The 13939-nt window shown below is 40.2% G+C and overlaps 1 protein-coding gene across 4 annotated transcripts in view; it reads right to left on the bottom strand.

Annotated features, from left to right (window-relative positions):
- Nucleotides 1–4990: 4990 nt before the first annotated feature.
- Nucleotides 4991–13939, bottom strand: part of LOC121908293 (ephrin type-B receptor 1-B) — a 163018-nt gene continuing 154069 nt past the window's right edge. For all 4 annotated transcript variants that reach the window (XM_042428205.1, XM_042428202.1, XM_042428203.1 and 1 more), the window contains 4 exons: nt 12461–12654; nt 11173–11328; nt 8837–10316; nt 4991–5488 (listed from right to left, as the gene is read on the bottom strand). In XM_042428205.1, the coding sequence (XP_042284139.1) occupies nt 10208–10316; nt 11173–11328; nt 12461–12654 (459 nt within the window). In that variant the 3' untranslated portion in view covers nt 4991–5488; nt 8837–10207. The remainder of the gene's footprint in view (nt 5489–8836; nt 10317–11172; nt 11329–12460; nt 12655–13939) is intronic.

Consider the following 13939-nt stretch of genomic DNA (forward strand, 5'->3'; position numbering starts at 1 on the left):
GCTGTACTGCAGACTGTCTTTCTTCACATAGTGTTGTGATAAATCCAGCTCTCTTACAAACATCTGGATTCATCAAGGCTTTTGTTTATGTTCCCCTGAGCGCAAGTATGATGAAGGATGGCTATGTTTCATAATCAAACTAAATCATGTACTTGTCAATTGTTCTTTTGTAATTTTATCGGATACTAAACAGTAGAATGACATTAACATTGGTTAAGTGGGGTTTGCATTTTCAGTTAGTTTTTAAACTCTTACAGTAAGAGAAAGGAGACCGTCGCAGGCCGACTACTGCTGTTTTCCCTGCAGAGTATACAGCAATCACCCGTTTCTGTCTCTTTCTCCCTCACTCTTCTTTCTCCTGTCACTCTAGACTGTCTCTAAATTACGTCTTACCCCTGCAGGTGCCAACATCTCTCTGAAATGATTATTCCTACCACACAGAAGATTGCTTTTGGTAATTATATGTATCATAATTAAATTTGATGAACTCCTCCGAGACATAAAATCTCATTTGACCCAGGTGCTGCATTTCTCTTCCTATACACAAAAGGATACATTTCTGCTACCATTAAGAGAGATACACTTTGAATCTTGCAACTGACATCTTGATTAAGCAAAGCAGTATTTCCACATTTACTGAATTCACTGAGGTCCATTAATAACGTAATTACTGAACAAGAGAAATGCTAATTCTCCATCATTATGGCAGGATGAATTGAGCAGGATTAGCTATGTTGTTCCACAAAAGGCCAAAGCAAGAAAAAAGAGCTGAAGGTCAATACCTGTTCAGCCAGACCACACGTAGCCGCATGAGTCAGTGGGCTCCACATGTGTCCCAGCACTATTTATAAAGGCAGACGCAGAGGCAGTCTTCTGCTTATTCTTTTTTTTTTCATACTGGTGAATCTCACTAAAAAGTAGACACATCAGTTATGACGTTTAGAAGGCCAGCTCATGCTTTATGCTATAGATGGGTGACAAACTAAGGATAAAAAAGTAAAAAAAAAAAAAAAAAAGAGCAGAAAAACATAACAAATGCAGATGTTTCCATACAGGGCATGACGGGTCATAGTTTGATGAGTATGAAAATGAATGTGAATTATATGGCCTTCACAGACACAAGATGTCAAACCAATTGATCTCCTATAGGAGATTTTGGACTGACATATTCAACTGGATTTATACTTCTGCAGAGAGACACATTAATGTCTCTGTGAACCTACAGGGTGTTATGTGTAACTATATGTTGCAGAGGTAGTTTGTTGAAGAGGAGCCAACATGCACACCTCCCAAATCTCCCAACTGACTTGTTAATCAAGCTGACTGACTAATCCAACTCCTGTTGGGACACGGGTTCACCTTACCAAAACACTTTTTGTTGGTTTTTCCTTGAATCCGTTACTCATCTGCATACTACATTTCATCATTTGTAAAAAAAAAAAAAATTACACATATTAAAAAGGAAACAAAAAATACAGTGCTTCATAGAGCTTGTGAACCAAACTCAGACTCAGGTCTCCAAGAGCAGTTTGTGCTCCAGGCTTTTCCTAGGCCCCCAAGATCACTGTAAATATGCAGGCAGCTTACTGACACCCTGCAGCCAGCAAGTGCTGAGATTAGATTTAGGCCTCGGACAATCTCACAAGGCGAGCAACCAGTCACTGGGGAGTGACACAACTTCGGTCATGTTATGTTCTTTGTGTTTTGCTAAATAAATATTTCTTTTAAAAATGCAGGTACACACATGCACAGGTAAGCATACATACAGAGAGCTGACAGGGATTTGAGAAATGCCCACTTTGAGTTCTACCATTCCTCTCTCTCCACCTTCGTGCCATCATCTTTGTCCCATGCTTTTAAGTTTGCAATGTTCCTTCACTGTCCTTCACTCAGTATTCACTTTTCTAGCTTTCTCAGTTTTCTACTCCCACAGTCTGATCTGCACCGCTGGATGGATTGCTTTTTCTCCAACTCTCTCCCCTTCTCTCTGCAGGAGTTCCCTGCTGTGCACCAATCCCTTTCTCACAGGTGATTGCTCAGGGAATATTGATTAAGGCAAAGATTTGCTGCTGAGAAGTCACTTTTCAAACTTCCTGCGACTTTAATGTGAAATAAAGTGAGCTGACTCCCTCGTCAGTGATAAACACCCTGTTTCAGATGAAGTATACTTTTAAGAGAACACTCTCCATACTCATCTCCGTCTTCATCTCTTTGGCTTTCTGTCAGCCTCAATTTTTCTGTTTCTTCCCATTTCTCTTACACACGCACGCACGCACACATGCACACACACACACGTCAGCTTTCACACCAACGTAATGTAGTACTCCTTGTCATGAGGGCACATATCTTCTGCTATTGCTCTAATTGCTCTGATTAAAGTGACAAACAGGCCCAATTAAGCTAAAGGCGTAAGAGAAGAACACCATAAAGAGTATCACCACATCAATGGTCATTACGTCTGTTTAACTATTAGCGGAGCTCTACAAGTGCAATTAAACCATCTGTATGACCTTGAACTGTCTCCTGAGCAATAAGACAGCTCCTGTAAACGTGTGGTTGGTGAGGAAGCATTTCCTTTCACAGACCACAATAATCAAATACAATTTAGGTCTTATTTTTGTAGATTCAGCAATCATTTGTAAAGGTTATGATAACATTCTATTTGCCAGAGTAGTTACTTAGATTTGGGAACAGGGTGACATCGCTACAACAAAGTCTGACGAGGTGAGAAATGAGCATTCAGAAGATCAGACACCTTGTAAACAAGCTGTTTAGCGAGATTATTTAAAGCACTTTAATTAGTGGTGAAACTGAATGTGAGTACACCTATCATGTTGGTAGTAATCTCTTATTTTACAGGAACACTGTATGTGTACATAGCTACGGTAACTATGGTATGGTAGTTCAAAGTTGAACCAGGAAGTTAGATGTGGTGATGGATGTTTTCAACTGACAGTTTGGGTAATTTGGCTTAATTTCTCTTCTTAATAGGTTTCGCTAGCCTGAATATATATATATATATATATATATATATATATATATATATATATATATATATAAAATGCTTATCTTTCTTGCCCACTCTGACTTCTTGTTAGTCACTCCCATATTTAAGCAATTAACAATGTTACAATGCTATTGTTGATTTATGGCCACAACTACAAAAATAAGACAGAATTTGTATAAAATCACATTTTTCCTTTAAATAATTAGTTTATGATTTTTAATATGTATATTTATTTGCTTTTTTGCCAAGAGTTGGTGAGAACATAGATATCTCTCTCATGTCAGTACATTAAAGATGTAACTAAAGCTTGCATGGTTAGCTTAGCTTAGCACTAAAAAGGGAAACAGCTAGCTGCCTCTGTCCACAGGTTACAAAATCTACCTAACAGCACCTTTAAACCTCTCTAATGGAGCTTTGCAGTAGTTCAGGTGGGCATGGAAGTCATTTTATAGTCACATACATATAGTTCCCTACACCCTCCAATCATGTATCTCCACACTATCTCTGTCTCAATTGGTGGTTTATAAAAACATTTGGTACTCATTCAGTCTGCATACAACAACACTGACTCTGCATCCTTGTTGCTACACTGCTGCCTGCTTTCAGAAATGCCAGCCTCCTCTTGTATTAACATTTAGTTGTTCATGAATTGTGAATATTTCATTTAATATATGCTCATACTCATCAGGGAATTTGTATCTCAGGCTCTGCCAGGGGGGGTTTGTGAGCTCAGTCTGTGTCAAGCTTGCTAAGATTTGTCCCATATCATCACATGAGCCACACCGCCAAACTACAATGCATATTGTTGCAATAAATGTTTAAAACCTTAATGTGAGTATCTCATCTTAAATTAAAATGTCATTTCTTTTTTTTAAACCAAAGTTACTGTGCTCAGTCAAGAAATGGTCTGGCACATAGCCCCTGTAATTTAACACAAAATGTTGTTTTATTTGGTTCTTGTACTTGTACGAACTAAACTAATGAGATATTGAAGTGTTAATTAGTGAGTTTTAGAGGTGCTGGTGGACGGTTTTGTTACCTTTGAACAGAGCCAGGCTGGCTATTGCCTGTGTTTCCAGTCTTTGTGCTATGAGCTAAACAGCCACTGTGGAGTGGTGGACAGTGTTTATTTCCAAAAATATCAAACTACTCCTTTAAAGGGGTTATTCTTAAGATTTTCATCAACACTAGTTGTTTGGAAGGCAGTGGGAGCTTTCACCAGTCCTTTAGTGACATCATTGCATATGCTCTCATGAAAGGACAAAGTGACGACAGAAGCACTTTATTTATATCACAAACTTGAAAAGACAGAAAATTGACTGTTTCATAAATCTAGTTGGCTTCTTCTCTGTTTGGCACATCCCCTGCACAGCAGTCTCTCTGCTAATATGAAGCAGGATATTATCAATCAATTAGAGTCAATAAACAGTTATGGAGGAACACTGAGAGCTGGATACATCCCCATATCTTTTGACTCACCTCATTAACCATATCATTACTGTGGAACAAGCTTTCCAGTGTGTGAAATGTTCTAAAAGTCTCCATCTCTGGCAACTGGAATTTATGAGACTACTGTGACTGTTTGTGTACTTGTATGTGTGTGTGTGTGTGTGCAAGTGTGTGTTTGCTTGTGTGTTTGAGACACAGATAAGATTTTAGATGGAAGGATAATTTCCACTAGTTTGTCAAAATATTGTCACTTTTCTTGGTGAAACTCTAAGCCATTTTTTGAGGAGTTTGCGTGTTTCTGAGCGACGGCTCGTTTATTAGTGGCTGATGGCTTTTAACACGTGCTGCCAGCCAGACTGGTGGTGACAAAAAGCTGTTTATTTCTCCAGCTATTATGAAACCAAGCATTAGATGTCACCCACAGTGCTGACAGTAGTGTTAGTGGATAATGACCCTTCCTCTCTGCTTTCTTGAGTCACGATTAATGAAAACAGAATTATTGCCCATTGAGTCACAGACCATACTGTGATTGACTTGTTTTCAAAGGCGTTTATTGAGTGCATTTTAGTACAATAGTTTTCAGAAAGTTACAGCTTACAAACTCTTGACACGTACTTGTCACAATTTACAAGTGGTAGCTATACAGAAACCAACAAAAAAAAAAAAAAAAGAAACCGTTCACGCTCTTAAGCAATGTACCTGTGCACACATAAATGTCTGTACACACAAATGTGGCTACTATGCGCACACACACACTCACACATACAGTACATTCTCTCACTCTTGCACACACAAATAAACAAACAATGACATGTGCACGCTCACGATCAGCTTCCCCATCCAATGTGTACCATAGATGGAGGTTGTGACTGGTATCCTTGGTAAAGGTCCATTTTCACCTGGTTTTCCCTCCTGATTGGCTGCCCACTGCAGTTCTTCAGTGTGTTTACTGTCGGTGTGTGCATATGAATGTGTGGACATGAAGTGTTGTGTGTATGCTGTTTTATGTGTGTAAATCTTTGAGTTCACAGTCTGAAACAAAAGAAAAAAAAGAGAATGCAGTAGTTTAATAAGCTAAGTTTTGTAGGGAGTCACGTCAGGTCATTTTCAGGTGAACACGGCTTCTACTATTCTGACCTATAAATGATAGACATGAAATAGGCAACTAAGGGGATCGTTGGTCACTTCCCGACAGTTACAGCATCATGAAACATTTAACAAGCTCTGTTCTTGTGTTTTGTATCAGTGTGTGATGAATGGTTTCCATACGAAACGGCTTTCAGAGAGGGATGGCGAACCGCCTCTCCATTTATCACACTGGAGTGTCATTACAGTCAGATATTTAGAAAGACAAACAGAGCAAATGGGGGGAAAAGAATTACACTGTTGCATAATGAATACATTCTATCATCTCATTCACAGGCTCTTGGGTTGAAAAGCAAATACATGAGACTGAGCTGAATAGAGGACTAATGCATTCAAATTGAATCACTGGCATCAGTGAAAGGGATTTATGCCAATCTTGAGGAGCATGTGATTATATTTAGCAATACTTGGTAAATCAATGAGTTGGCAAATTCAAAAGAAAAAGCAATTGATTTTGCCCATGAAGCAAACCAGTTGCTTGATTACAGTATTTTCCATTACCAAACTAAGCCAATTCACATTTATATAATGAGAGAGATGTTGCCACATAAACCTCACGACAAGATGAAAGGAACTGAGTCACTTCAATTAACTAACTTTCTGACTTTCATCTAACCATTCCTTCCTCTTGCCACTTTGCCTCCCGACCCCACCATCCTGTAAACTGACTCATTCCCCTCTTTCTATCACAAATGCACAAACTCTGCCGGGTCTCATCCCATAGCAGGCTAGAAACCAGACACGAGAATAACATAACTGAGGGTTCCTCAGTGTGTGTGTGTTGTGTGTTTGTCTTTTGACTGTCCCATCAGTCTCCCTCCCCGTGGCTGGTCAGATGCCTGTCAGACGGGGGTCCCAGCAGGTGTCTGCTCTCCCGCCTGGGCCCAGTGGAGCATGGAGCTAACCATTTCTCAGGCCGGCCCTGGCCCAACCCAGCCCAGCGCAGGCCCAGGACAGCTTGGTTACACCCACGATAAACGAGCTGGAGGTTTGCCAGCCAGCGGGAGTGGGAGAGAGGGCAGGACAGACAGAGGAGGGGGAGGAAGAGGATGACTTGAGGGGGGGTGAGTGTACTTAATAATCTGCTAATGGGCCTGCCATCAATTTCTAATTTTGGATGCAAGGTGGTTAGAACTGTCGTCATTCACGTCTCTTCAAATAGGGCCAAAAGGGATTTCAACAGGGGTCACAGCTACTGCAAAGAATTGCTACTACAGTAGCTTGTGATAATTGTGTTGAAGTCAAAAGAAGTCGCCACCACTGCTGTATATCAAAGGATATTGTGAGCTTAAACATTGTGGCCAGTTTTCTCTTAGGTTTAAAAAACAGTGTTGTTAACATTATTTCATCAACACTTGATGGAACTGAAAGGGGACGTATCATGCACATCTCCAGGTCTATATGCATGATTTACATTTACAGTTCAAAAAACTTATCTTATACTGACCCTTTACACAGCCCCTCAGTTCAGCCTCTGTCTGACACAGGCTGTTTTAGCTCCTGTCTCTTCAAGGCCCCCCTACTGATGAGAGCAATCTGTTCTGATTGGTTAGCTTCCAGAAGCTGTGTTTTGGACAACTTCCGGCTACTCAAGAGGCTACGTAAAGAAACAATAGTAGCTGGATTTCACTTCTTTTACTCGTTCTTTACTCCAATTGGAAACTTCTCAAATATATCCGTGCATGTTCTAACCTGATCCGAAATATGTGAGTGGACAATGTGAACAACCCATGGAACAACCTTAGCAACAAAGACTACAGAACAGACAGCCTTTTGTGGGTATGCACAAACAATCTGATGTCATTTTGAGGAGGAAGTAGAGGTAACTTTGCAAGAAATGCATTCAGAGCAGGATGAAGCCCTGGTTTTTGACTTTCAGGGAGTATTTTTACATATGTCAACTCAAGTTTTGGAACTTTGGAACATAGACATCCAACATCATAACGGTATAAAAATAACAGAAAATCACAAAAAGTATAATAGGTCCCCCTTAATTCATAAAGTATAACCTATTTGCTAAAGCCACAGCTTGAAGCAAGAGACCAGCAAAAAAGCCAAAAGTAACACTAACAGCAAAACCACCACTATTCATCACCAATCTGTCCTGAAGTCGCTGCAACTGTGACACCATCACAGTGCACAGACCAATCACACTGCAATCATAGAGCACCATCCCCAGACTAAAAGAGAGAAATCAACCTTGTGCACTGTCCAAAACTATCTACAAAATATATTCAAATCCTAAATTCTGAAATACTGCACTGTAATTTCGTAGACAGTCATCCATGGCTTCCCCGGAGAATAATGTAGACAACTCGCAATCAAATACAACCAAAGAGTGCATTTCCAAACACCAATTCCTGCAGCAAGAGTTATGGAGAGATTCATATATGCGTGAAACTCTCTGTGGCACCACAGCATTTGTGCTCAACCTGTCTGCCCATATGGCAGCAGCATATTCAGCTTTATTGGCCAAGTATGTTTACGCATACAAGGAATTTGACACCCCGGTTTCCAGTGGCTCTTTCTGTTCTTACACACAACAATCTTCAGAAAGATACAGCTAAAACAAGCCGAAAAAAGATAATTACACATAAACATATCACTATTATGTACAAGCAAATGAGTGAAAAACAGATACATAAATATAGAAACAACATGTGGACAACAATGTACAATGTCTATATACAGGTGAAACCGTTCCTGTAAACTGTAAGCAGGATACAAATAGTGCCAAGGTGTGAAGAGTGCCAGAGTGCTGAAATAAATATTAAATAGAGTGCTGAAATACTGTATGGGTAAAAAAGTGGTATTAATTCACATAGTAGACAGTTATGTACAGCATATACAGCCATATACTGAGAGTGCATAGATTAAATTAGCGGCTTAGCTACTGCAGTCTATGGGAGGCTGTGCTACGCTGTAAGCAGTGTACCCATGTGGGCTGTTTAAGTCTGTGTGTTCATCGGAATGGCATCAGGCGTCTGTTGGCAAACCTCAGCCCAGATGTTCATGTTTACTGTGTGGAGAAGTGATGCTGATTCACTTCGATTTCCAGTGCCTTGATTAGCTACTCTGCTATGCATATCAAACTTGCTGCAAATCTTTCCTCGGCCAGGATATTTGTGGCGCCCATGAGAAAGACTAACTGGATTTGCCTGAAATAAAATCTACCAGATATAGAGCAATTTGATGTTAAGTAGTGTTTCATCTGTATGATCAGCAGGTACTTACCGTGGTTTTGGGCCGGCCAAGGTGTGAAGTTTCCATCCCCTCTGGATGGTGCTGAGCACTCCCACACAAAAAACAACAGATCAAAAAGAAATAAAAACATAAAACATATCTGTACAAGTAAGGGCTCACCAGCAAGAGACAGCATGTGTACACCCACATTTAACATGATCTCCAATATATGGATATTTTGTCAATTATTTTAACTCCTACAGCAATGTTCATGTAGATCTACAATACCAATTCTTTGCCCATGATTCCTTTTACATATTCCTCAAGTAAAGATTCAGTGAGGATTGTCCTTGTGCCCCTGGATCGAGGAGACGTACAAACCCAGTGTCCATTGTTGAGTCATCCAAAGGGAACCAGGGGACTGTAGGAATCTATACATTGCATGTGCCTATCACAATCTAGTCAACAAACATGTCTTTGCCAAAAATGCAAGCAGAGAGTTCTGTACATAAATATTCATACATATCACCTTCAATATGAAGGTTTATTATGAAAGATATAATCATATTTAACAAGAGATAAACATTTATATTCTCTGAATCTGGGTGGGGCTGGTTGAGAAGTCCTTTGGCAAGGCCTTCCACCCAGAACTCCACAGGTAGTGTTAAAGTTAAAATATGAGTGGGCGGCATCTTGCTATAGTGATAAAACAAACAGATGGTAAAAGACAAAAATATAACTAAGCTCTGAATTTTCACCAGTTCATTTACGATACATTTTTCAAATTCTTTAAACAAGCAAAAGATGATGTGAAAGTTGAAGATGGTGCTCCACTGTACATCCCTGTATTCTTCTCTCTCTAATAATTCCTACTAGTAATTGCTTTTTCTTCTGGGACTTATTTCTGGCCAGGTCAAGGCATCTTCATTGCACACGTTGACGACGGTATGGGTAAAATCACAGGTCACACGTTGTTTCTACATGTCTCACACTTCTGTTTACAATTTTTAACATCTTCTAGTCCAGATAATATAGAAGTACAATATCACTCATTTTACCATACAGTCTGGAATTGTGAGATATTCCCTGTGTTGATGTTTGATTGTTGGAGTTATTTTGGTTTACAATGACACGAATGGCAGTTCATAACCACAGCTAATAACGTCTGTCTTCCTTTTGTGGATAAATAGAGAAACAGTATCAAGTCTGGACCCTGAACTCCTGATGTGGATTGCATGAAGTGTAGTAGCTGTTAACCATGTGGTAGAGTAGACCCTGGTCTCCTGTTGTCACGGTAGTGGATTAGATTAAGACAATAGTCTCGACTCTGGCGCGTTCCGATGGATCGGGGGTCATTCGAGGGCTGCCATTGTTGTTGGTCCTGCGAATGCTGCCCGTTCCGTGGTACAGCGCCCCCTGTAGTCATGCCATGGTCGTGGGTGACTGGCTCATCTGCACCCTCATGGACTGGATATTACTGAGGATCTTCTTCTGGTGGCCTGCCAGGGTCACTCCTATTCTCAGCAAGTCCCTAGAGACAGAAAGAGGCAGAGAGAAAGAAAATTGAAAAGTAAGAACATATTTTGAAGCAATAGATGAAAGGATTTCCATCCTATTGAAGATGGAATGAATCATTTCAGTATGAAGCGATAATACTGGCAAAAAATGCCATCATAAATCATTTCATGGTGCAACATGACTATATAGAAAAGCACAATTTCAGGATGGAAAGCTAGTGGCAATGAGCAGAAAACACAAATTTGCAAAATTAATACCACTTAATATCACTTGAGAGAAGACTTAGTAATGCATGTTGCTTTGCATTGCAAAGAGACTGCATGAATGCCACCAAGCCCCAAGCATACATTTTTAATAAAAAATTTTTTTTTTTTTTTACATTTTTACATGAATATGTAGACCAAGCAACATTGTTAATTTAAAAAAAATGAAGTGCAATATTTGAGTCTATTGGTTCCACAAGTACTACAAGGGAGGCTGTCATGACCCAAGTTTTGAAATACATAAACAGCAGCGAATAAATATGCCTCCTAATGTGTGGTTAAAAGATTCACTTCCATATCCATTTCTGAAAATTGTTCATAAAAATCCTTATTATGAAATAGTAATCACAATACTTGAAAAGCACAGAGGGGAATATTCTTACCAAAATTACTTTGGTATTTGCTGTCGTAATGAGTTGTATTTTCATGCATTAACCATACAGGAATTACATTGATCCAATCATTCAGAGACTTGACTCACTGGGGGGCATTAATGTTAAAAATACATGCACTTGACGAGTCATTTTGTATACTTTTATAAATGTGCCCATCAAGTGCCATATGGGTATTGGAACTCTTCATTTGCACACGAGCAGGTGAACTTACTCTGAGGTCATTTGAGCCACCAGCTGCAGAGAGGTAAAGCCTGAGTTGAGGAAGTTGTCTCTGTACTGGTTCATCTTGATGGCAGCGAGCCAGTCCTCTACTGAGCTGAAGGTGTTAAAGTCAGGTATGGATCTGTCCAACAGTGGCTGAGAAGGCCTGTAGGAGAGAGCGAGAGCGAGAGCGAGCGAGAGAGCGAGCGAGAGAGAGAGAGGATATATAAAGCAGGGCTTTGATGCAATATTAAACATGGGGGATTTAAAGAGAAGGAGAGAAACTTATGGTGTTTGTGTGTGTGTATGTTTGTGTGTGTGTTGTATGAATATTGGCTTTGGAAAGTATCTATCTATCTATCTATCTATCTATCTATCTATCTATCTATCTATCTATCTATCTATCTAATATAAAGATTAAAAAGAGGAAGAAAAAAATTCCCTAGTGTCCTTATGTCATGGTGATGGTGCTCATTGTCAGGCATTAGGAAACTGGTCACAATTAAAGGGTTAAAACAGTAAACTGATAGAAATACAGGGGGGACCTTGAAGAAAAACTTGATCCATCGTTCAACCAAACTCACACTGGGCCAAAAGTTCACCTTTCAACATGGCAGCAGCACAAAGCACACAGCCAAAACAAGTGGCTTCAGAACAAGTCTCTGAATGACCCTGAGTGGCTGAGCCAAAGCCCAGAAATTGGACTGGAAAATCTGTTAAGAAACCTGAAGCTCGAAGTTCACAGAGAGACCACATCCAATCTAGCCAAGCTCGAGAGAAAGAATGGATAAATTGCCTAAAACAAGATGTGCAAAACTATGCCTCCAATAAGATAAAACCAAATTAAGGCCAATGATGCCTCTACAAAATAGCGCATAAGCATTCTGAATACTTATGTAAATTAGATGTTTCTGTATGTTTTAATTTTAATTTTTCTGAAAAAAAAAACATGTTTGTGCTCTGTCATTATGGGTTAAAATCTGGAGAAACTGAACTTTCCACAGCCAATATGGGAGGTGGATTGCGGATTACTTAAAAGCAGCTGGAAAAAAAAGTCCTGGGGAGGAAAAGTTCGTGTTTGATGCAATCAAGAGTAATAAATTCATGTTTATTCTATGAGAGGATAAAAAAGTAAGCATGTGCGTGCTGAGTTAGCTTCTGCAGAAAGCATTTGTAAATATTGTATATATAAACAGATGAAAAGCATATTTGCGTGTCTGTGTTCTCAGTGTCCACTTCAGGGTGAATGCTTGTGTGTTACAGTTTATGCTGTTGAAAAAAAAAGTGTTTTTACTCACACTGAAGGGATGTTGGCTACAGCTTTGAGGCTGGTTGGGTTACGGATCATCTTGTCCAGGGTACTGACGATGTCGGTGAAGCGGGGTCGTACGTTGCGGTCCTTCTGCCAACAGTCCAGCATCAACTGGTGCAGGGCGCTGGGACAGTCCATGGGTGGCGGCAGGCGGTAATCCTGTTCAATAGCATTAATAACCTGGAGGAGAAGAGGTGGGAGGGTTCAGTAGAGGGGTTATCTATTCTGAAATTTAGATAATTGATAATTGTATAAATTGCGCAACACTCATACAGTAATTAATACTAATTGCTGCCAGTTATAGTGTTTGTTGATGAGTGTGTTAAAAATACTAATTTAACTAAGGTTTCAGTGATTGATGACATTAAGCATATCCACTCTGTAATACTGTCACGCTCGCACCCGCTGCAACCAGCACCCCACCCCCACCCTATACAGACACACTCCCTCTGGTCAGTCAAGAGACAGTTATTCAGACTGACGTGCCCTTCCTCTTGACTCTAGCCAATCACATGTCACTCCTGGAGGACAGAGCGAGGAAAGAGAGGGAAAGGAGAGCAGATCCAGTGTCATTGTGGAAAGAAGTCGCAAGGGAATGGGCAGATTGCATATAATTAACACTGTGAAGTATAGCCACTAGACACATGTCTCTTAGAGGCTGCACAGGCTATCCCCACCTTGTTATAGAGAAGCTACGAGCTAAGAGTTTCGGGGGAGTCAGAGTTATACTAGAGTCAAGTGTTTTGTGAGAGTTGAACAAAGTTCGATTGGAACCTGAGGTGAATTTGAAGACTTTAGATAGAAGTGGACTAGCTATAGTATAACTCAATTTGTTTGTTAGCTACACTGTGGGGTTTGTGATAGTTATACAAACAATAAAGTCAAAATAGATACTTTATTTCATAGTAAATCATGCTTATTCTGCAGCTATGAAGCCACTTCTTTGACACAAAGACTAAAGATGATCCAGATTGCAGTATTGCACACTGACTGACCTAGCGCTCACCCATATCCATATATCCATACTGTCTTTAGGCCGTATTCAGACCAAATCAGACGATGCGGCCCACCGCTGCAGGGTTGAGCAGAGGTGTGTGGGCGTGTTTGTGCTCTATAATGTGACCGCTGTGAAACAATCAGAAAATAACGTTTTATTGATCTGATTCACCGGCTTTCTCGCTACCACTGCTCCCTCTCTTCATTCAGTCTCTAGCTCGCTCAACCACAGCTGCTCTCGCTTCCTTGTGCTCTAAGCTCTCTCTCTCGCTCTCTCTCTCCTTCTTTTTCTCATCTTTTTTTAAAATGCAGCAAAGCCTAACTTTACTTTCAACGTTATCAAACGAAGAGAAATGTCCTCCCCTCTTCCTAGTAACGTCTTTGCTCTCCCTCATGGCAAGGTTGTACAGTTCTGATCAGTCTGTTTGCTGGCTGTGATTGGCCACTGCAGCCTTCAGCTGAAGTGACG

This window comes from Thunnus maccoyii, chromosome 12 (genome assembly GCF_910596095.1).
Source record: "Thunnus maccoyii chromosome 12, fThuMac1.1, whole genome shotgun sequence".
Taxonomy (NCBI): Eukaryota; Metazoa; Chordata; class Actinopteri; order Scombriformes; family Scombridae; genus Thunnus; species Thunnus maccoyii.